This window comes from Polypterus senegalus, chromosome 11 (assembly GCF_016835505.1).
Source record: "Polypterus senegalus isolate Bchr_013 chromosome 11, ASM1683550v1, whole genome shotgun sequence".
In the NCBI taxonomy this organism is placed as follows: Eukaryota; Metazoa; Chordata; class Cladistia; order Polypteriformes; family Polypteridae; genus Polypterus; species Polypterus senegalus.
In genome coordinates, this window is record NC_053164.1 from 96,528,746 (window position 1) to 96,554,454 (window position 25,709).

At 37.6% G+C, this 25,709-nt stretch overlaps 1 protein-coding gene across 1 annotated transcript in view; it reads left to right on the forward strand.

The window, feature by feature from the left end:
• Positions 1–25,709, forward strand: part of map4k2 (mitogen-activated protein kinase kinase kinase kinase 2) — a 207,397-nt gene that overhangs the window by 51,520 nt on the left and 130,168 nt on the right. The window contains exons 2-3 of the mRNA XM_039769324.1: positions 16,791–16,848; positions 19,434–19,524. Coding sequence (XP_039625258.1) covers positions 16,791–16,848; positions 19,434–19,524 — 149 coding nt within the window. The remainder of the gene's footprint in view (positions 1–16,790; positions 16,849–19,433; positions 19,525–25,709) is intronic.

The window sequence follows — 25,709 nt, forward strand, 5'->3', positions numbered from 1 at the left end:
TATGTAGATGATGAAAGCTGTTTGATAAAAATAGACAGAATAGAGTGGTCAAAGGTAGCATTTCCTTCAGCAGAAGATATTATAATGTTGTTTATATGTATTTTAGTCAAGGGATTCATAGGGGCATTATTATTCATATACTGTTTTGTATATAAATTGTTTTTGGGAGGTAGCTAACTTTGTCATAGATACAGAGGTATCAAGTAGTTTTCATTCCGTCCTATACATTATAGTGGGTTTAAGGTTTTCTTCTGTTTTGGTTTCTCTTGCATCTCTTGCATCTTCTTCTCCGTTAAATTTTGCCTTTGTCTTTTCTCATTTCTTCTTCCCTGGATTGGTGCTGCTAATCACACATGAGCTCAAGTTAATTCATTTGAGAATGTATGTAACAAGGAAGCACATACTAGTGTATTAGCATGTAAACATTGTCCCAAGTGATCTAGAAGATGATTTGTGCCCTAGTATACCCATGCTCTTTATAGTCCAGCAAAACAATCTGTAGATTCAATAATGTGATATAGGGCTTTTGCTTTGTGAGTCTGCTTTCACTGTTTCACACCTAGAACATTAATTACAATCAGTGGCTGCAAATAAAATGGCTCTTTTGAATTACCAAATTGTACAAGTACAAGTACAAGTTCTACATCTGTCAAAGCAATATTACTATTGTTTAATTGGTTCCATATTTTTTTGTAGATCAAAAAAAATAATGTATGGTTGAGAAGACCATTGACATGAGCCCGTTTTTTACAGCCCATTTTTTAAAGAAACTGAGTCAGTCATGCAGCTTTGAATTTTCTAAACAATTGCATTTGCATGGGTAGTGCTGCAGTATAGTGGGGTGTGTCCTTTTACAGTGCTTCTGCTTTGTTTGGCAGAGTGTCATTTTCTATTGCACTGTCCCAGCACAGCAAGAGCATTGTTAAAGTATTTTGGTACAGTGACTCTGCAGTCTCAGGACATTGTACAACACAGTGAGCAGTCTGCTGGCACAGAGCTGTTGCTTTCACAGCACAGCACCAAAAGGCATTTTAACATAGAATGTACTATAGTCATGTTTGTAGTTCAATGAGACATATACCAGCTTAGATTTTGTCTGTTCCAGTGCAATTGTTTTTCTGTGTCTTTACTACATCATAAATATACATAATTTCATAGTTTTAATAATTATGTATTTAATTGCAAGCATTGTGCACTATTTGTTAATTAACATAATACACCTGTTTTTTTAATTATAATTTGATACTACTACTGCTTTTAGCTGGGTACCTGCAGGCTGTAAACAGGATGAACATAATTAAATACTCTGCTTATTTGCATGGCTTTAAAGCTATTTTACTACTATTCTAGATCACTGAGAGCTGAGTCACCATAGAGCTGGAAATGTCCCATTATATTGAGGCAAACAATACTATTTAATTCATAATACTGTATTATCATATGTATGCTTGGTATCAGTGATAACTATTTTACAGTTACTATAGATAACAAAAACCATATGATTCATAGTGTTCATTATTTGTATCATATTTTTGAATCATCATTATTTATAAATGATTTACTAAAGAATACTAAAGCGTTATTTTTATGAGTGCTGCTCTGGATGGTGATTCAGTCTAAGCTTTACATAAAATTCATGAAAAATTCAGTTTAGTTTAAGGATTTTGCACAAATTGTTAGGATTATTTATCTTTCCAACCTTTTCATTTTTTAAAAGATTAAAGTACTGGAAGACTTAGGATAATGTATGGCAATGTTTAAAATGAATCATAAATAAACATTAATTTTCTTAAATTATTCAGAAATTTCTGATTAATTGAACTTACCTTCAAATGTTTATTTGAAAAAGAAGGAAACGCTAACAAATACAGCAATTAATGATTAAAGGGAAATAGTATCATTTTTCTATCTTCGTACAGTATGGTGAAAATTACTCTTTCTTTTGGGGAACAAAGCAGCCATTTTCATATAAATCACCATAAAAGAGTGGATCAGTGACATCACTGGTCTAGTGAAGAGCTGAGGAAAGAGTTCCAGTCCCATCAGTTGTGGACTAAGCTGTGCATCGCCAGCATGCCCCCAAAGTGCTGCATTAATTCTAGGATTTTTGATTTCTTCCCCCATCACACACATCTGCTCTTTTCTGATGATTTTTATGAAAAGTCCCTGCTTTGTTTCATGCTGTGGTTTTTTTCAAAGCACCTAACTGAAAGAGTACATTTCATTATTAATAGATAGTAAATCACGGCTTTTCACCTTAAAATTCATGATTCTTTGTTAAAAACAAAAGCTGTTTCTGTTGTATTTTATTCTTTCACTGGTTTGGAAAATTGGATAAAATGTAATTGGCAACATACACAGGGTCTGTAGCAAAATCTTATTTAGAAGTTTTCATGAGGTTGTTTTAGCTGTACTGGGTAAATAATTGAGCACCTTCTTGTTGTTTTTTGATATCTTCCATTTGGTATCAGCCTGTATCAGACCAATCTGATGAAACCACAGCTTATGATCATTATACTGTATACCGTAGATATTTTTATTAACCCTTCGTTACTCGGGTGGGGTGTGTTGCCAAAGTTATGTGTATTTCTCATAGATGGCGCGATGTGGAGCTTTGATGCCTTGAGTAGCTGCAAGTTGACTAACATATTACGCATGCAAGAGCGTGCGTCAGTTGGAGGTGGACCCTTGAACTGATAATGATGTATTACGTTGTTCTGGGTGTTTAGCACCCCACCAGAGTAATCCCGCAGAGTATCGTTGGTATTTCACACCCCACCTGAGCATTGGCGAATGACATTTTTACGGTAAGCTTTTGTTGCTGGGTTCCGTTTATAGCTAATTTGCTTATGACGAAATTCCAACGTTTACAGATGAGTTACAAGGAACCCCAGGATAGGCTAGTCAGACTTTTGGTTGAGGTTGGAAGTAAATCTGAACCGAGTGAACAGAGTGATTTTGAATTAGAACCAGAGTCTAGCTTCCTACATCCCCAAGAAAGGGAAGGTTGTCAATTTACTTTCAACAATGCACCATAATGCCAAAATCGACAGTTCCACCAAAGAGAAACAAAAGCCTGAAATAAATACTTTCTATAATGAAACAAAAGGTGGAGTTGATACAGTCGACCAACAATGTGTTGCACCTATGATGTTTCCTGAAATAGCAGAAGATGACCTCTCCTATATTCTTTTCACTGGTGAATGTCACCGGAATAAATGCTCCTGTGGGGTACCACGAAAACACAGGTCATGCATTGCGGTGCAGACTTTTCCTGAAAAAGCTTGCCTTGGACCTTGTTCAAGAACAAATCTGCCGAAGACAGGCCAGAAGTTCTCATCTCAGCAAAGAGATGCAACTGAAGCTCAAAAGAACAACCGGAGAAAGTTCTGCTGCGAACCCACCACCAGCAAAGAAATCAAAACAGGCAAGGTGTGAGGAATGTCCAAGGAGTAAAGACAGAAAAACAAGACTTCAGTGCCATTCCTGCAGTAAATACATATGCATGGAACATTTGGTTCCAACCTACAATCAGTGCACCACAAGTTCCCAACAAACACAGGAATAGTGGAACTTTCCATGAAGTTGTGAACTGTGACCACTTTTGAAACGGACAGAATGAATGTATACGGTATAGAGACATGAAACTTTTTTTTTTTTGATTCCCACCTGTAATTATTGAAAAGAAAATTTTAGACAGTGATTTTGTAAGCATGAAAAGCCAGAGAATGCTACATGTCCTAGTAAAGATCAATCAAATTGCATTCAAAATATTTTTTACTATCAATTCTCCATAAATAACAGTGGGGTACAGTACACCCCAGCCGAACGCTTATGAGACTTCGTGAAACCCGAGTAACAAAGGGTTAATAAGTCTGTACAAGCATGCTGCTGAGCTGGACACAAGTCTCTTTACATAGTGAGGATCTTGGGATTCTTGAGTCAGACACATATATAAATAATCTGATATTGATTTGCATAATTGTTGAATGCATGAATGCCACTTGCAAGATCTGCAACATTTGTGTAAAATTAAAATTTGAAGACTGATGATAAATTACATACATTGTGCTTAAACAAGTTACATAAATACTAATAATAATTCATCAATTATTACTTTTTAATTAAACAAAATCCAACCAAATAGTAGGATAATTATTATTACAAATAACACTTCTGATAATTACCTAGTAATCTGTTGTTTTTATAATAACTGCAAAGAAAGTGAAAATTAGGACAAATGAAATTAGAAAGTTGTCATATCCTGTTTAACATGTTCAGTCAGGGTGAAACAGCAGGCTGTGTAATACACTTCCTCTTTTAAAACATTGTCAGTGTTTTTGAAACCAAAAACCTAAAAAAAGGAATGTTTCTTCTGAATACCAGATTGACAAAAACATTTTTTGTTAAACTGATACCCTTTTTGAAAAAAAGAAGAGCCTCCTGATTTTTTTTTTTCAAAGCACATGAATTTGTCTGTAGTTTAATTTTTTGTTTCCTGGAGTTGACTTTTGCAATGCAGTCCTGAGAAGTATTGTCAGCTTGAATGTGTAATTTGTAAACATTCCTTTCCTTGAATTTACTTCATTTCTTCTTCTCTCCCCTTTTCTACTTTCTTTCTGCTATTCTTTTGTTATTGGCCAGCTACTCTGACGAGTCTCTGAATCTTCCCCTACTTTCCACATACACCTCAATGCAAAGCCACTTCATCTTGAGTCTCTGTGTCCATCTTGGCCTTCTCCCTGTGACAGGCCTTCACCAGACTCTCTCTTGATCATCTCTATGAGCATTTCACAAAACCACATGCCAATACCATCTCAATCTTGCTTCTCAAATTTTTCACTTATCTTTAACACTACTATTCTTTTGCTCACCTCCTCTTTCCTCAGTGTCTTATAATCTAAACCCATCTCATTATTCCCATTTCAATTCTTTTACGTTTTTTTCTTTGTTTTGTCAGGGAGTGGGTAGCACACATGATGATCTATCCTAGTCTAGACTGCTGGTTGCCAAACGCCATCCCACAACATCTGGATTACAAATGCCAATAGAAGCTGCTTGTTCACGCTTTGCATGCAGGGACAGCTTCTATACATTACACCGGGGTGCTTCCTGGAGTCAACAGCTGAACTCTTTCTCATTTAGTCCACATTTTCTTTTCCTGCAGTCTTCTTCTTTTCCCTGTCCAGACATTTGCACAGTGGTGAACTGCCGACTTGACACCCATGAACCGGTAATGTCTGCGCTACAAGCAGCTCCTTTATGCTGTGAGCTTCTCTGCACAGTGACAGCTTTTAAACACTGTGAGCGGAGTGATTCCTGGTGTCTCTGCAATGTGCACTGTTTTAATATAATTTAACATTTCATCCCATGACCTCAGATTTGTCACTGTAATTCTTCCACTGACTTGATCATAATGTCATCTGCATATAAAAATTACTAGAATTACCATCTCTAAAGTCCTCATTAATCACATCCACCACATGGACAAAGAGAAGAGGGCTAAGAACTAAACAACAGATGTAAACCTACTTTGATAGTCTCCATATGCAGTTACAGATCTCTTATACATCGCTTCTGTCAGTCTTAGCAGTCTCATTTATAAACTTTGCATAGATTCAAACTATGAAAAATAGGAAAATGCGAAAGCCCCTAAAAAAATGAAGATTTTTAAAACCTTTTATTTCTATGTAGTTTACCCTTTATAAATCACGATCACCTTGTAAATGTGCATGCATGAATGTGCCTCAAATGCCACCTAGAAACATTCATACATGGAGTATGGTAATCAACATCCTACACTTGCAGTTGCAGTACTGCAGAACTTCTTTGGCTTCACCCTGAATTCTAGATTATTTCGCTGTGCTCCAAAACTAAGAACACAAGATCATGTGAAGCATTTTAGTGCCTCTCCTCTGTGTTTGAGGGTCAAGGAAAGGTGTGGTGCCATCGTCTGAGTGGGTAGCCACTATTACCTAGTACATCATGTAATGACATGTTTGCTGAGGGTTCAGCCAGTTACCTTATTAACAAGCCACCCCCTTTGTACAATATCTTAATTGGTTGACCCAGGCTACTGAGGCATGATACTTGTCAGTCTCATCTTGGCATCATAGATATGTTGAAGGTTGATGGAATATGCTGATGGTTAACAAAAGCAGCCTCATTCTTGCTAAATGTCCTTATTACAATATGAGTGCAGTAGAGTGCTCTGATTATGTTAGGAGAACTGGATGCTGCAGCAATTGCCTTTTTAAGTTAGCTGGTCAGTTATTGGCTTCCAGCATAGTGGGCTTGATGAAGTGAAGCTTGGCCGAGATATTCTTGGCTTTTTCCCAGTTCCTTGAGAAGTTATAACAGGTAGCCAATATCTTCTTCTTCTTTCAGCTGCACTCATTAGGGGTTGCCACAGTGGATCATTTTCTTCCATATCTTTCTGTCCTCTGCATCTTGTTCTGTTACAACATCACCTGCATGTACTCCCTCACCAGACCCATAAACCGTTTCTTAGGCCTTCCTCTTTTCCTCTTCCCTGGCAGCTCTATCCTTAGCATCCTTCTCCCAATATACTCAGCATCTCTCCTCTGCACATGTCCAAACCAATGCAATCTCACCTCTCTGACTTTGTCTTCCAATCGTCCAACTTGAGCTAACCCTCTAATGTACTAACTTCTAATCCTATCCATCCTCGTCACACCCAGTGCAAATCTTAGCATCTTTAACTCTGCTACCTCCAGCTCTGTCTCCTGCTTTCTGGTCAGTGCCACCGTCTCCAACCCATATAACATAGCTGGTCTCACTACCGTCCTGTAGACCTTCCCTTTCACTCTTGCTGATACCTGTGTGTTACAAATTACTCCTGACACTCTTCTCCACACATTCCACCCTTCCTGCACTCTCTTTTTTACCTCTCTTCCACAGTCCCCATTACGCTGTACTGTTGATCCCAAGTATTTAAACTCATCCACCTTCGCCAACTCTACTCCTTGTATCCTCACCATTCCACTGACCTCCCTCTCATTTTACACACCTGTATTCCATCTTGTTCCTACTGACCTTCATTCCTCTCCTCTCCAGAGCGTATCTCCACCTCTCCATGGTCTCCCGAACCTGCTCCCTACTATCGCTACAGATCACAATGTCATCAGCAAACAACATAGTCCACGGGGACTCCTGTCTAATCTTGTCTGTCATTCTGTCCATCGCAAATAAAAAAGGGCTCACAGCCGATCCCTGATGCATTCAAGGTGGAGGTGGGATTACATCTGTCACTCCTACAGCATACCTCAGCATTGTCACACTTCCTCGTACCTATCCTGTACAACTCTTACGTACTTCTCTGCCACTCCCAACTTCTTCATACAATACCACAGCTCCTCTCGAGGCACCCTGTTATATGCTTTCTCCAGGTCCACAAAGACACAATGCAGCTCCTTCTGGCCTTCTCTATACTTCACCATCAACACCCTCAGAGCAAACATCGCATTTGTGGTGCTCTTTCTTGGCATGAAACCATACTGCTGCTCACTAATCATTACCTCACTTCTTAACCTATCTTCCACTACTCTTTCCCATACCTTCATGCTGTGGCTCATCAATTTTATCCCCCTGTAGTTACTACAGTCCTGCACATCGCCCTTATTTCTTAAATATCAGCACCAGTACACTTCTTCTCCACTTCTCAGGCATCCTCTCACTTTCCAAGATTCCATTAAACAATCTGGTTAAAAACTTCACTGCCGTCTCTCCTAAACACCTCCATGCTTCCACAGGTATATCTTCTGGACCAATGGCCTTTCCATTTTTTATCCTCTTCATAGCTGTCCTTACTTCCTCCTTGCTAATCCATTCCACCTTCCGATTCACTATCACCACACCATCCAACCTCTTCTCTTTCTCATTCTCTTCATTCATCAGCCTCTCAAAGTACTCTTTCCATCTGCTCAACACACTCTCCTCGCTTGTGAGTATGTTTCCATCTTTATCCTTTATCACTCTAACCTGTTGCACATCTTTCCCAGCTCGGTCCCTCTGTCTAGCCAATCGGTACAGGTCCTTTTCCTCCCTCCTTAGTGTCCAACCTCTCATGCAACTCATCATACGCCTTTTCTTTAGCCTTCACAACCTCTCTCTTCACCTTGCGCCTTATCTCCTTGTACTCTTGTGTACTTTCTGCATCTCTCTGACTATCCCACTTCTTCTTTTTATCCTCTCTCTCTGTATAGTCTCCTGCACTTCCTCATTCCACCACCAGGTTTCCTTTTCCTCCTTCCTCTTTCCAGATGTCATGCCAAGCACCCTTCTTGCTGTCAGCCTTACTGCATCTGCTGTAGTTTCCCAACTGTCTGGTAACTCTTCACTACTACCCAGTGCCTGTCTCACCCTCTCCCTAAACTCAACCTTGCAGTCTTCCCTTTTCAACTTCCACTATTTGATTCTTGTCTCTGCCATCACTCTCTTCCTCTTCTTGATCTCCAATGTCATCCCACAGACCACCATCCTATGCTGGTTAACTACACTTTCCCCTGCCACCACTTTGCAGTCCTCAATCTCCTTCAGATTCAGACTCTTCTGCATAGGATGTAATCTACCTGTGTTCATCTACCTCCACTCTTGTATGTAACTCTATGTTCCTCCCTCTTCTTAAAACACTTATTCACCACAGCCATGTCCATCCTTTTGGCAAAATCCACTATTCTCTGACCTTCTTCATTCCTCTCCTTGACACCATACCTACCTATCACCCCCTTGTCTCCTCTGTTCCCATCACCAACATGTCCATTAAAATCCACTCCAATCACCACTTTCTGTCCCTTGGGTACACTGTTCATCACTTCATCCAACTCACTCCAAAAATCATCTTTCCATCTCACACCCAACTTGCTGGGCATATGCACTAACAACTTTCATTATCACACCTCCCCATTTCCAGCTTCATAATCATTACTCTGTCTGACACTCTTTTCACCTCCAAAAACTCTTGACATGCTGTTCCTTCAGAATAAACCCTTCCCCATTTCTCCTCCCATCCACACCATGATAGAACAATTTGAATCCACCTCTGATTCACATGGCCTTACTCCCCTTCCATTTAGTCTCTTGCATGCAGAATATTTCAACCTTCCTTCTCTCCATCATATATGCTAACTCTCTCCCCTTACCAGTCATACTGCAAACATTCAAAGTTCCTACGCTCAGTTCCACTGTCTTTACCTTCCTCCCCTCCTCCTGCCTCTGGACATGTCCCCCCTTCTTCTCCTTTGGCCAGCGGTAGCCCAATTTCTGCCAGCAGCCTGTTGGCTAACAGTATTGGTGGCGATCATAGTTAACCTGGGGCTCAACCGATCTGGTATGGAAATTTGTAATGCTGTCCGCATATTGATTTGGCAAAATTTTACACCCAATGTAACCCTCCCAATTTATCTTGGCTTGGGACTGGGACAAAGAAACACCCTGGTTTGTGTATCCCCTCTGTCTGGGTTAACAGGTAGCCAATATAAACTGGCAAAAAACCAAAAAAATTCTTCAGTGCAAATACACAGTATTGGCCCAGTATTGGCCCATAGTAAAGGCATCTAACTCCTTACATCAAGGGTTCTCAAAGTTGGTCCCCAGGACCACCTGTGGCTGTTAATTTTTGTTCCAGCCAGCTTATGATTTTAATTGGACTTCTGGGCTAAATAAGTGAACTATTATTTCCCACATTCTGTTTTGGGAACAATGCAGAAATTAGAAAACTAAGTTTGTTAAAAAATAAATATTAAAATATACTAAGCAGTTATATGGGAAATGTTTTTTTCTTTTAAACAATATTTTCATTCTATTTCTACTTTTGTAATCGTTTAATCCATTATTTACTAATTAGTGCTGATGCTAAAGTAGTCGCAGTCTTTCATGATTCAGTGTTGTTTGCCTGGGTGTCTGCACTGCTTGTTTTTAATTATCATTATTAAGATACAATGAAGGGAGCAAACTGTACAAAGGAAGGACAAAATATAATGAAATGAACAAAAGAGAGTTAAGCATTTAAATCTATAGCAAAAATAGAAATATTTCTAAATGTCTTATAAATTTAAAAATCATGCTGCTGTGCCTTTCTGAATGCAGATAGAATAAGAGAAGAGGGAAAAAATACCAGCTAATTAATTGAGATCATTGTTATCATTTGTTGTCACTAATTATGTACCTGGTTGAAACAAAAACCTGAAACCACTGTGGGTCCCTAGGACCGACTTTGAGAGCCCCTGGTCTACATCATATTCATCACTTTTGAGGTGTAAAGTTTGTCACATCAATGCACATCATCATAACTGCTTGGTGGTATGAATTAGACGTGTCCAACGTCATTTAGTAGGTTTGGCTGCATTTCCCTGCTTCATCAAGGGTGTCATCATTTCCTACTTTCTCTGAAATGTTGCAGAGGGGTGAGTCTGAGTTGCCATAAATATACACATTTTGCCCTGTAAGTTTTTATTTTATGTATACCAATATATACTTGGAAAGTTGTATACACATATTTTGAGCGTCTTTTTGTGCATACGCAAGCTTTTTAAATTAGGCTTCTGAACACTACTATAAATTCATGGTACAACTTTTAATTTCCCTTTAACCTCCTTGTTGTTGTTGTTCTGAAGTTGCTGCAAAATAAGTATTGCACATACTGTTTCTTTACTTGTAATGAACCTATACTCTCTCTGTTGTCTATCCTCAGAGCATCCCTAAATTTATCATTTACCAGCAAAATACCCGTGCTTCGCAGCGGAGAAGTAGTTTGTTAAAGAAGTTATGAAAAAGAAAAAGAAACATTTTAAAAATAACGTAACATGATTGTCAATGTAATTGTTTTGTGACTGTTATGAGTGTTGCTGTCATCAAGGATTTGATTATCATTATTTCTTTCAATCAGGTTCGTATTTGGAGGATCTGTTGTGTTCAAGTTATATTCCATGTTTGTCAACCGTTGTAAAGATAAGAGTTTTCATTCATTGAAGTTTTCACTACCCAAATCGGTACTCGTGAATCGAAGATGTTTAACAGGCATTCCCGGTATTAAGTTGTGGATTTGCCTGCGAATATTTAGCGGCAGCGTGTCTATGAACTTAATTTAAACTTAAGCTTTACACCTTGCTTTCCTATTGATATGTCTACAAAGGCTTGTTCAGATTCAGAGGGTTGTTCCTTTCTTACTGCATCAATAAACAGCTTGTCTTCCTCCTTATCTGAGACATCACACACTGCATGCACGGGTTTACCTTTCCCAGTCCTGCAAACTTTAGCGAAGTGGTTCAGTTTACCACATTTTTTACACTGTGTTTAGCTGGACATTGACTTTTTCCACCATGTGCTTTGTTTCCGCAGTACCTGCACTTATGAATATGCTTGTTTGCGTCACTCGCTTCATATTCTTTTGCTGCCTTCTCAATTGTGTAATGCGTTTTTGTTCAGCTCTCTTTGGAGCTCTTGTTTGTTCTGTGCCTAATGTGTTCACAGTCAGTTCACGTGAGCCGCTCAGAGTACATGCATCGAAGGTTCTCAGCTGTGCTTGTGCTATCTCGTGCGATCTTGCAATGTTCACGGCTTTATTTAATGTTACCTAAGACCCGGCACTTAAAAGTTTCTCTCGCGCTTTCTCTTCATTTGCATAAGCACAGTCCTTCACCCGCGAATATTTAGCGGCAGTGTGTCTGTTGGATTGCTGCTGATGGACGGCCTTATATGGGCAGGCACTCAATTACATGGGAGAGGCATGACGATGAGGGACGCAACTCCGCCTCACACGGCGACCGAGCTGCAGGCTATGGCCGTATATATGTACGTAAGTAGGTTCCAGTTATGACCGTTGTGCGAAGAAATTCAAAATGAAACCTGCCTAACTTTTGTAAGTAAGCTGTAAGGAATGAGCCTGCCAAATTTCAGCCTCCTACCTACACGGCAAGTTGGAGAATTAGTGATGAGTCAGTCAGTCAGTCAGTCAGTCAGTGAGGGCTTTGCCTTTTATTAGTATAGACTAGCAGAATACCCTCGCTTCGCAGCGGAGAAGTAGTGTGTTAAAGAAGTTATGAAAAAGAAAAGGAAACATTTTAATAACGTAACATGATTGACAATGCAATTGTTTTTTCATTGTCATGAGTGTTGCTGGCATATATATATATATATATATATAGATTACATACATACATACATGTGTACATATTGTGGCAGTAAGGGGCGCTAGTGCTCCCTTGAACCCTCAGGTACGACTCCAGACACCGAATACAAGTCCAAGACTCTTTATTTTTCTGTAACACAGTCCACACTACTCATATATTAAATAAACACAATAATCTCTCCTCCTCGCCCAGACACTTTGCCCCTCTACCTCCCAGCTCAGCTCAGTGTCTGGACTGGCCCGTAGTCCTTTTATAGCCCCTGACCCGGAGGTCTTCCTGCCCAATTAGTCCACAGTTCCTTATTACTTCCAGGTCAGGGTAAACAGTCCTTTTCTTCAACCCGGGAGCATGTTGTTCCTTCCAGTCATTTGACCGTGACGTACTCCCGGGTTATAGGGCACACAAGAGCCCACAAGCCCCCCTACAGCGACTCCCGGTGGCCCCCAAGGTATCCAGCAGGGCTGTGTATAAATACTACATAGTCCATAAGGCCCTGCTGGAACTCAGGGCACGATCCTGCTGTCGGGAGAGCTTCTCCTGGCGGCCTGGGGGTGAGGGCCGGAACACGAAGCTGGCAGTCCTCCACAATATATACACACACACATATACTATGGGGTGCCAAACAGGGAAATACATTGATTTTCTGAATATATAAAGTCGGCGTCCGAATATATAAAGTCAAAACTTGAATATATAAAGTCAGCGTTGGTATATATAAAGTCAAACTTGTTTCTGAATATATAAAGTCATCGCTGGAATATATAAAGTCATCGCTGGAATATATAAAGTCAAAACCTGAATATATAAAGTCAGCGTCGGAATTTATAAAGTCATTCCTGATTATATAAAGTCAACATCGGAGTATATAAACTCATTCCTGAATATATAAAGTCAAAGTCAAAATATTTTGATTGAAACGACTCTGAACTGAACTAAGTTAACAAAAACGTATTCAGAAAAATAAATTAAAAAAACACTGTTCGGTTAATGTTTTGAAAATGATGCATGTGCCCTGCCCAGGATTGGTTCCTGCCTTGCGCCTAGTGTTGGCTGGGATTGGCTCCAGCAGACCTCCATGACCCTGTGGTCGGATTCAACGGGTTAGGAAATGGATGGATATTCCAGTGCTGACTTTGTATATTCCGACGCTGACTTTATATATTCAAGTTTTGACTTTATATATTCCAGCGCTTACTTTATATATTCTGACGCTGACTTTATATATTCCAGCGCTTACTTTATATATTCCGACGCTGACTTTATATATTCAAGTTTAAACTTTTAAATATTCCAACGCCGTCTTTATATACTCAGGTTTTGACTTTATATATTTTGGAATGACTTTATATATTCAAGTTTTGATTTTATATATTCCAGCGCTGCCTTTATATATTCAGGTTTTGACTTTATATATTCAGAAATGACTTTATATATACAAGTTTTGACTGTATATAGTTAAATTTAGTCATCATTGCATAAATTTTTCTTCACCATAGAAATTTAAAGACTAAATTCAACTTCCATTCCTACCAAAGATATTTCTGGCGACTAAATAGAACCTACTTATATCCAAATTTGAGCTATTGAGCTGTTGCTTGCCTGCCTGAATCAGTCACCCTCGTTTCGCTATTACTTTTTTACCGTTCATTTAATCATGGCTAGTGGCGGAAAAATTATAAAATGGAAGGAGGATTACACTGAGTATGGCTTTGCCAAAACAATTATTGATGGCGAATAAAGTATCGGTTATTTATAAAGCTTCAATTGGTGATCTGTTTTTCTGTGTTAACCTCATATTTTTTCATACTTGTTTTCAAACCAAGGGGGTGCAAGGGTAAAATGAATCGGGAAGCGCTGATCAATGTAATCGGTGTACCAGGAAATCATGCATTGACAGAAGTTCCCCTTTGCTTGTAATGCAAAGTGTGATTAAATGCATCATTTTTTAACGCTTTATGAAGCACATGCATCGAAGCTTCTCAGCTGTGCTTGTGCTAAGAAAAGGAAACATTTTAAAAATAACGTAACACGATTGTCAATGTAACCTTTTGTAAGTAGTGCCTGGAGGATTCAGAGTGTGGATTTTTCTGTGAGTATTTGGTGGCAGCGTCACAAAGTCACTTCCGTAAGACTGCGTTAGCTGCGGCACTCAGCTCAGAGTGAAATGAGGTAAATGGGAGGGGAGATGGTGACTTCACTCCCCCACCCGCCTTAACTGTCAATCCCCCACAAACACAGTCTCTCAGAATTTGCATAAGCACAGCCCTTCACCTGCAATTTTAACTTAGTTACAAAGTGATCAAAACTCTCGTTTATATCCTGCGTCCTCTCATTAAACTTGTATCCCGCATTACCGTGGGCATGACAGACGCCAGCGGCAGCCTGTCTATGAACTTAATTTAAACTTTAGGTTTACACCGTGCTTTGTTTCCGAAGTAGCAACACTCATGAATATGGTTGTATATGTCACTCGCTCGCTTCTTATTGTTTCGCTACCTTCTCAATTATATAATGCATGTTTTCTTCAGCGCTTTTTGGAGCTCTTTCTCGTTTTCTACATACTGCGTTGACAGTCAGTTCACGTGATTACGTGGGAGGCGTGATGATGTCACACGAAACTCCGCCCCCCACGGCTTTCGAGCTCAACTGCATTACAGTATATGGAGAAAAATAGCTTCCAGTTATGACCATTATGCGTAGAATTTCGAAATGAAACCTGCTCAACTTTTGTAAGGAAGCTGTAAGGAATGAGCCTGCCAAATTTCAGCCTTCCACCCACACGAGAAGTTGGAGAATTAGTGATGAGTCAGTGAGTAAGTGAGTCAGTCAGTGAGTGAGTCAGTGAGGGCTTTGCCTTTTATTAGTATAGATTACACTTCCTAAGATTTTTATCAAGCAGCTTTATTAGCTTACCACCACAATTGTTCCTATAATCCAGTGCATATCCTTTGCTTTTAAACAAAGTAACCAATGTACTCTTTCTACAGTCATCCAGAATCTTCTCCTCATCCCATACTGACCTCATCAATTCCTCCACATAGTCCTCTCACTCTTCCCCAGAGCTTTCAGCATTTCAGTCTGTACCCCTTCATCTTTCCTTAAATGATTTTCTTATCTTTGTTTCTGTCACTGGTCCTTCAGCCCTTCCTACTGTTTCAGGCTGTCCCCATCATTCTCTTATTTTACCGTTTCTCATAGTAGTCCCTCGTTCGAGCAACAAGAATAAGTAAGATCATGCTGGCTTTGGCCACCTCGGTTTTCAACTCTTGTGCTTTTTGTGTTGTTTTTCTAAAGAGCTGGTGACAGTGCTTCTAGGTGAATTGGTGTAACCCAGCTCAGTCTTACTTACCTGCTTAAAGTCTTTGTTGTTCAGCCTTGTTGATTGTTAACATCTCTTGTTCTATCATTGTAAAAAACTTCCATGTAATTTGTTGTGACCACTGGGCATCATAGTGTTTCATCGTTAGTGTTTCTGATATGGTAGGTTGTTGTAGGGGAATCTTCTGGGTGGTACACTTGTTTTTCACATTATAGACATGCTTCTTTTGAAACTAAGGGCACTATTGTACAGATGCAGTAAACTTGTTTCCTCTTCTGTTCTAATTGATCTCAAGCCCAGCAGTGATTAGCACACTTTTTTGATTTATTAACACAGTTGTTCAGAAGATTATTTAATACATAAATAAAAGTTAATGCAGTGTTTAGTCTGACCTGTGACCCTGGCTGTAGCATTTTGAATGTACTATATTTTAATTCTTTCTGCAGAAAGAAAAATATTTAATAGAGGGTTCTTGTAATAAATAGTTTTTCATGATTTATTACCTTATTTCTACAACTAATTGAGAGAAACAGCCTGGCTCTAAAACGTTTTATAGGTGACAGAAACACAGGTGTGTGTTTAAGCTCAAGAAAATTTTTATATTTAGTATTATAACAATTACGTTATTTCTGCAGTATTCTGTTTGAACACACTTCCTAAAATAAAGACATGAATCTCTGATAAGGGGGCAAGATTTTGATTCTTTTTCAGATGTGTATGTATTGTTGATTTTTATATTTAAAAATTATTATTATGTTTCTGTTAGATATTGTAAAGTTGTATATAATAGTTACTTTTTTTGCACTTTTTATTGATTACCTTGTTGACATAAAGAAAAAATAAAGAGGGAATAATCACTATTGTTTATAAGCAATTAACAAAAATATATTATTATTAGTAAGTTAATAGTGTTATTTTCATTGTATTATAAACTTTCTGAAAATATCCAGTACCTATTGGATTAATAGCCTTGGACAATAATGCATAGGCATGTTAAAGATGGAAACTTACAATTTTCAGATAATATACTGCATGTTACCCCATATTGATGTGTGTGCATTTCATCTTAACATAATTCTAGTCTGAAGTTTATTTTGGTGGAAAAACAGCAAAATGTGCTCCAGAAGACAGATGTTTAAATTTTATTTTGGACTATCATCAGTTGTGTTTGCTTGTTTTTTAAGCTTAAAATTACTGACAGTGTTTGTTTTACAAGTGCCTTGTGTATAATTATCTGCTGTGATAAGAGTTCATACAAGCATAATATTCTGTATTGCAGTCTAAGTAAAATATAACTTTGTTTTTCATTGTTTCCCTTTCAGGCTCGAAACATAAAGACATCGGAACTTTCAGCTATAAAAATTGTCAAATTAGATCCTGGTATGCTTTTACCTCTGTTATATATCATAATCTGAATGAACAGAACGTAATAAGAAAAACCAAACTGCAAACATGAGAAAATTACATTATTTTAAAATTATAGCTTTTTATAGATATTCGAAGACTTTTTTGTTTAATTTATAATTTAACAGTCAGAACTAACTGGTATGCTAATTCAATGTATTATATTTTTATGCAGTTAATGGTTTATCATTTATACCTTTTGGTCAATGTAAACCCAGAATTGGATAATAAATTGTTTTCATGTGCTACAGGTAAAATTTGATGTTAAGCTCTTAATGTCACTATTGGCCTGGACTAGTAATCTGGTTTAGACAAACTAAGCTCTTTCATATATAGTATTGAAAATTGCATTAATGTTTTTTTATTTGTTGATTGTTACATAAATGTCATTATTTGTAGGATTGTTCTAATACTGCTTGTTGATAACTGTCCCCTAAGTACTTTGACTTGGTATTGGCTTCATTGTATGGCTTTCTGAGAGTATGAGATGATTACTGTTACTTAAAGTCTAAAATTTACTCTAGAATTTGCCCTTAAGCATGTAAAATATACCCATTTGTTGTTAATGTAAGAGGAACACCCTATTCAAAACTAAATAATTTACAAAAACTACTATGTAATGTATTAATGTTATTAAATGGTAATTCCTCAGTAAAGAAAAAACATACATTTTATAGTCTTTGCCTTAATAGGAATTTATTGTGTCGTTTTTATATTTCTGGTATCAAAAATTGAACACCTTTAGGTAACACTTCAGTTTAGGCATGGCAAAAACACATATACTACTCATATATTGTAATGTAAGAAGACTACTACAAAAGCATCTTTTTGTCTTAAATAACACTTGCAAAGCATCAGTAAAGTTCAGTATTCGGTTCTGTGCAGTGATACACATTGAGAATTGAATGGTTGGTAAAATTGTTGGTGAATGCAAAGTGTCATAGTATACAATATAAAGAGAAACTTGTTTCACTTTTGTCACCTCTGAACATTCTAAAATGAAGCTATTTTAGTAGAATACTTTGTAGAGATGAATAAACACTTGGCTAATTCTTTGTAAGTGTTAAGACCAAACGAAGTGTTTGCTAGGGTCTAGTTTTTTAACAGTACAGTATATGAGTAGTAAAGATTGTTTAGATTCATGTTTTTTTCTTTTTTGTTATTCTTTAATATTATTGCATATGCTTACTTGTTTTTCTTTTCTTGTAACTTTCTCTTAGACATATTGGAAAGCACTTTGAGCTACATTGGTTTTATAAAAATGTGCTATATAAATAAATGTTGTTCCTAAAGTGATACCCATCACTGTTTCCTTTTAGCAGTTACCCTTCTGTGTTTTATGGGACTCGTCATCTTCTGGATTCACCTTTTATCTTTACTATCTATAATGTTGCCTGAAGTGGCAGACCCTTCTGGAAGGAGTTTTACTTTAATAGAATGGATGTGCTCTCTGGTGTTTTTGACTCCCTTATTTATTGTGTTTTGCTTTGTGAAGTTCTGGTCCTGTCCTGAAAGAAAGAAAGAGCATGTTCTAAGATATCCGGACTCCCTACCTTTTTATTAGGGTTTTCCTTGCTTGGTAATCACAAAGACATGATAGGAGCCTCACAGCTCAACAGCTTCAAACACAGCTTAACATTGGTTGAAAAAAACAAGTCTCAGTTTATGCTGTGTGAAGAGGAGACTTTGTTCAGTCTACAGTAGTCCACAGGTGGTATTTCAAGGCCCTATTTTGTCATTTGAGGAATGACTTTCTTACTTCCACTTTGGCCCTGTCAGACCTGCAACACAAAGTCTCCTCTTCACAGTAGAAACTGAAACTTACTTTTTGAGTGACCACTTTTAAGCTGTGCTTGAAGCTGTTCGTGAAGCTGTTGTGCTGTGAGGTGCCTATCTTGCATGCTGGTGACCCTCAGAAACTTGTCTGCTGATTGGCTTGTGACTTTAGTTGTGCCAGATCTCTTCCTATCAGTTTTTCTTCCAATACTTCCACAGGTAATAATGCTCTTTTTCATTTCATTTGTTAATTGCTGTTTTCTTGACATTATCACTGGAATATTGTAGTACTTCAGAGGGTGTATCGATGTTGTCTGTTCCAACTCTGCATTAAGACAAACAGAGGAGTTTTAAGAATCAACAGAAGTTGGGACACCTGTGCAAATTGTTTGCTTCAACTTGCAGTGCTTAATTTAGTTTAATTGCTACAGAACATCTGTATGTTGTAACCTATTAGTTGTTTCCTGACAAAGGCCAGTTGTAATTTTCTGATATTTCCTTTTTATTCAGTTTGTACTGACCTAAGTTTTAAATTTAATCTTATTTACCATGCACTAAACATGTGCAAGCATTTTCAAGTATCCATCCATCCATTTTATGACCCCTGTTGATCCACAGAAAGTTCATGACAAATCAAGGACCATTATGGTATTTTCAAGTAAATAAGAAAACTAAAAATAATGACTTGAGGCAAATTCGTTGATTTCTGTGTTTGCCTTTTAAATTACTGAAAAATATTCTCTTGCACTTAATTTTAAATCAAATTTTCCCATGTTATATTCTAGGTGATGACATCTCTTCAATTCAGCAAGAAATAACAGTGATGCGAGAATGCAAGCACAAAAATATCGTGGCTTACTTTGGCAGCTATCTCAGGTGAGTTTGCCCTTTTATACCAAGACTGTTTCTATAGTTTGCCATATTTTTTAGAAAATATATTTCACTACAACCACATTTAAAGAAATTAAATACTGTATTTTGTGGTTAACAGTAAAATGTGGCATTTCAACTCCGCTCGCTCTAGAAGGTAAAATGTGTGAAAGGTGCTAACAGGTTTATGCTTTGACATCTCATCTCTGCTGTTGTTGCATTTGTAGGTATTTTTTTTTTGGTAAGAGTGCAAGGCCAAAAACATAAAATTTCTTATCTAATAGACAGATGCATTGCTGGTGAAGTTCTTCTATTATTTTTATCACAAAAATAACAAAGAATGTTCAAATGAATTAATCGTCTCTTATTGTAAATTTATACACCAATCAGCTACATATTAAAACCTCTCACAGGTGAAGTGAATAACATTGATTATCTCATTACAATGGCATGTGTCAAGGCATACTATATACAGTCATATGAAAAAGTTTGGGAACCCCTCTTAATTCTTTGGATTTTTGTTTATCATTGGCTGAGCTTTCAAAGTAGCAACTTCCTTTTAATATATGACATGCCATATTGAAACCGTAGTATTTCAGCAGTGAAATTAAGTTTATTGGATTAACAGAAAATATTTAATATGCATCATAACAAAATTAGACAAGTGCATAAATCTGGGCACCCCAACAGACATATTATATCAATACTTAGATGAGTATTTTTGACCATTCTTCCATACAAAATCACTCCAGTTCAGTTAAATTTGATGGCTGCTGAGCATGGACAGCCTGCTTCAAATCATCCCATAGATTTTCGATGATATTCTGTGATGGCCATTCCAGAACAGTGTACTTCTCCCTCTGTATGAATGCATTTGTAGATTTTGAACTGTATTTTGGGTCATTGTCTTTTTGGAATATCCAACCCATGTGTATCTTTAAGTTTGTAACTGATGCTTGAACATTGTCCTGAATAATTTGTTGATATTGGGTTGAATTTATTCGACCCTCGACTTTAACAAGGGCCCCAGTCCCTGAACTAGCCACACAGTCCTACAACATGATGGAACCTCCACCAAATTTGACAGAAGGTAGCAGGTGTTTTTCTTGGAATGTAGTGTTCTTCTTCCGCCATGCAAATCACTTTTTGTTATGACCAAATATGACCAAAGCAAAACCAAAATGAATCTCTGTTTGTGGCGTGAGTGCAGAAAGGGCTTCTTTCTCACCACCCTGCCATACACATATTCTTTGTGCAAATTGTGCTGAATTGTAGAACGAGTACAGGTACACCATCTGCAGCAAGATGTTCTTGCAGGTCTTTGGAGGTGATCTGTGGGTTGTCTGTAACCTTTCTCACAATCCTGCGCACATGCCACTCCTGTATTTTTGTTGGCCTGCCAGACTTGGGTTTAACAGCAACTGTGCCTGTGGCCTTCCATTTCCTGATTACATTCCTTACAGTTGAAACTAACAGTTTAAACCTCTGAGATAGCTTTTTGTATTCTTCTCCTAAACCATGATACTGAACAATCTTTGTTTTCAGATCTAGAGAGTTGCTTTGAGTATCTCATGCTGTCACTCTTCAGAGGAGAGTCAAAGGGAAGCACAACTTGCAATTGACCACCTTAAATATCTTTTCTCATGATTGGACACATCCATCACCTGTCTATGAAGTTCAAGGCTTAATGAGCTAATCCAACCAATTTGGTGTTGCAAGCAATCAGCATTGAGCAGTTACATGCATTCAAATCAGAAAAATTACAAGGGTACCCAAATGTTTGCACAGCCAGTTTTACACATTTGATTTAATTTCATACAACTAAATACTGCTTCACTAAAAATCTTTGTTCAGAAAACACCCCAGTACTCAGATGTTCCTAGGAAATGAAAGACATACCACTTTTATCTTTTTTGTTGAAAGTAGAGTAAATTATTATGCAGGCTGAGAGGGGTTCCCAATCATTTTCATATGACTGTATTAGTTAATAAGTGAACAGTTCTTTAAGGTGATGTGTTGGAAGCAGGAAAAATGGGCAAGCATATAGATCTGAGCGACTTTGGCAAGGGCCAAATTGTGATGGCCAGATGACTGAGTCAGAGCATCTCCAAAACGGTAGGTCTTAGGGGGTGTTACTGGTATGCAGTGGTTACTATCTATGTTGCCTGTGCTCCAACTGCAAAAACAAGTGAAATGTAACCAATTCTATCTCAAATGTTGTAAGTCGCCTTGCATAAAGGTATCTATCTAATATAAATAATAATATCATTATATTACTGTTTACTGTTGTTTTTTGTCAGTTGAATGTGGTCCCCCTTTAAAGTCTGCAGATTCATAGGTATATGTAAAGAATTTTGGAGAATGAAGGGGATAGATCAGGGGTTTAAAGCTTGTGAAACTCCTACTCCACTCCTAATGCCACTGTGTTGGTCCATGCTTGTCTTGGACACGATGACACCACTTCCGTCTCTATTTCTTTCTCACTCCCTTTTTCTTTGCTATGCTCAAAGCCACAACACATGATACCGGCACTTCCATTTCACAGTTGACTGTACATGCCAAATGTGATCATATCTCTTTTTTCATGTCCAGGCCAGTGCCCCTTCAGCTTTTTTTTAATAAATGGGAAATAGAGTTTTTGTTAGCAAGTACACAAGTGATATATACTGTATAGAGATAGATAAATATATTTCATGAGTACAACTGTGATATTTTGAATGTTAAAATTAAGTAAATCTTAAGAGATTTTAAATAATGAAATTAGGGTTTATCCAGTAGTTTAAATTTAGGAGATTTGCTTTTATTTATGTTATTAGTTAAATAGGTCATATCTAGACAGTATATTAATTATAGGGTTGAGTGTCTCTACAGATATTCCAGACTGGGATTATTTTTAGGCTAGTTTTTAGTAATTATCTTTTTTTCTATATGCAGTAGGCCAATGTAAGTGCATCTGATTATGGGGCAATGGTCCGCCAATTATCATTTCCCTTATTAATAATTCAAATATGGTCTTTTAGTCACCCAGAATTTCTTTCAGTACCTACTACCTACTTTAATTCTAAACCTACTTAAACTGCAAAGGAAACAGTGTAACAAATTACAAATAATGGATGCAATGGTCAAGTCTGTTTACAGGTTCACTTTGGGTCAGTCTGGTGATGTCAACCTTATACTGTTGTAGTGGTTTTAATATTTTCCTCTTCTATAATTCTGCAATCTTTAAAGCATAACTCTGTGAAAAAAGAGTAACACTGATATTTAAAACTTGGCAGAAAAATCATTCTTGTGGTAAACTGCTAATTTTGGCATCATTTTTCTTTGAATTACATGTCACTTTTTCTTATGCTTTGATTCAGTGTTGTTTTTCATAGATGATGCTGTGTACATCCATTTATTTTCTCATAGAATTGTGAATTGTGGTTGTTGGCTATTAATTAACAGAATGAAAAAATGGTGCACTTATTTTGATCTGTTGTAGGTCTGGAGTCCATGGATATTTGCTTTTACCATTATTGGCACCAACCACTGACTCCATCAGAAATCCTGAGTCAAAAAATTAACTTATTGACTTCAACTTAATTGATACACTGTATTTCTCCAAGTAAAAGTATTTTATGTATGCATATGCTTTTACATTGGCCTTATATCATCACATACTGGCCACTTTGTGTACTTGTATCTTTATTCACTAGACTGTTAAGAAAATGCAGAACCTCTACAAGTGTCACACACTAGAGTTATGTACTTCCTAACCCGGAAAATTAACATTTTTAAGACTTCTGTATTCACTGGGCGATTTCTGTCTGTCCATGGTGAAGATTGTTGTGATGAGAAGTTCTCTTTAATATCTCTTTAAGAGATAGTTCTCTTAAGAAATGTTTCTCTTTTTATATCTTTAATTGTTTGAGCAGTTGACTTCTTTTTTTTTCTATTTGTTTTTAACTGTGGAGCTTTAGCCACAAAACTCCTTCACTGTCATTAAAGGAAAAAGTACATGTTTTATCCTGAAAATCTGAACACTTTTATAAAGAGTAAAGTGCCAGTCTGCCAAGGACTACAGGCCACCCTTACAAATAATAATAGACTCACATATACATGCCTCTACGGGTTTGAGTATGAAACAGTCATGTCTACATGGAAGCTTATAATTTTGTCTTTCTTTTGTTTAGATATCAAATAACAACTCTTGTGGTATATTGTATTGAATAATTAAGACACAATATTAGAAATACCACATCTTGAAGTAAAGCATAGCCCTTTTGATCACAATCCATCTGCAAACAATGCCATTGTAAATGGCTAAACTAAAGAGCTTGTTTAGCTATTGCGATTAGTATCCCTGTTATACATGGGAATTGTGCCATCCTAGCACAGTAATAAAATTGAATATTAATCACTGTTACAATATAAAAAATACACTTTATTCCATAAGTATTGATACATTCCAGTCAAACAGTTTGAATTGTAGATGGTATTTTAATAGGCAACTTAAAATAAAAGTCACTTTTTATTTCTGGCTATTTTTGGGCATTTTTGCTGCAAAGATTGAGACCAATATTTTTATGATCAAACACATAAATGTGAGACATGTAAATATCAAGTGTTTCTTATTTGTCAGGTGTTTAAGTTGTTGAGTTGTGTAAATATGAAATACTTCTGAATATATAGTGTGTGGAGCCAACCTGGACACAGACAGGCGGACATGTTGTTATCAAACCACCACACGTTTATTTACAATATTATTTACAATAATATGGTCACTAAGACCCAGTCCAAAGTAGTGCACAAACCCCAAACACACACTCAGTCCTGGCCACAATGCCTTTTCTTCAGGCCGCCTCCACACTCTCTTCTTGCCTCGTCCTGCTTCCACCCGACTCCAGCCTCGAATGATGGGAGACAGCCCCTTTTATAGAGTTCTCGGATGAGCTCCAGGTGTTCCCGGCATTCCGCCTCTAGCCACGCCCCAGCGTGGCGGAAGTGCCGGCTGTCCTCCCGGTAGCTCTCCGGGCGCCGTCCTAATTCTTCCCCCCAGCACTTCCTGGTGTGGCGGAAGTGCTGGGGTAACAGGTCCCCAAGGCATTGGGGCGCCTCCTGGCAGTGACCACGGGCCCCTACAGGGTGGAGCTTCCATGCCCTGTACCCGTGGCCCCCAAAGCAACCAGGAAGGCGACCCCCACGTGATCCAGGGTGGGCACAGACCCACATCCGGTCCCTCATGGCGTCCCGGCCGGGTCATGGCCCCTGGCATCCCTGACAAGTGCTTAATGTATGAAGAATAAGGTTGTCTATTTAAGAAAAACTTTTGTTACTTAAAGAAAACAGAACCCGTAACACTTAGCATAATCTACATAGTTTATTAGGGTTATGATCTTCCACTTAAGTGTGTCTTTTTTTTTCCTTTGGTTATTGTTGCATTAAACCACATGTGTTTGTTACCACAGCTTTTTTTGTCTTTTTATCCCCCGCATTTTGTGTATGACTAAGCTGAGTAAACACATGTACTAAGAAATGGTTCCCTTAATTTTTTTCACCAAAGATACCAGTACCATAATATGCTGTCCGTACATGTACTTTTTAAATAATTTTTCTTTGTGACTATGTACCTTTACTTTGGGTCAAAACCCATGATGTATTTGTTGCACGTTTTATTTTTTTTATTATTCAGTTTTGGATATTTAGTATAGATATATAGTACCACTTATGTCAATATACTTTAAAAATATTATTTAATTGTTAACCCCAATTTGTGACATATACTTCAACCCAAATAAAATTCTTTTGACAGGTTCCTGTAATTCTGTTTCATCAGTTATGGAAATTCTGGAAACCAAACCAATATGAACACATATGAACAAAATTATGTTGTTATGCAAAGCATACATTAACAGCTTTCATTTGTCCAGGATGTGTACTATATAGAACAAACTGCCTTAGAAAGGCATATGGTATTATTTCAAACTTCAGAAGTCCTGCACTGTCCTTTTTCTCAATCTACTGTCTTGCACTTGCACCACTAGATTCAGGGAAAGTTTTTACAACAACTCATGAAGCTACTTAACAGCCAGTCATACTGATGTCTGTACAATTGTTTCTTGCATATATTCTCTGATACTGAATTTAACATATGATGTTGTATTCATTCTCTGTGTTGTATTCACTGCCTTTTGTTGGTACTATGCTATTAT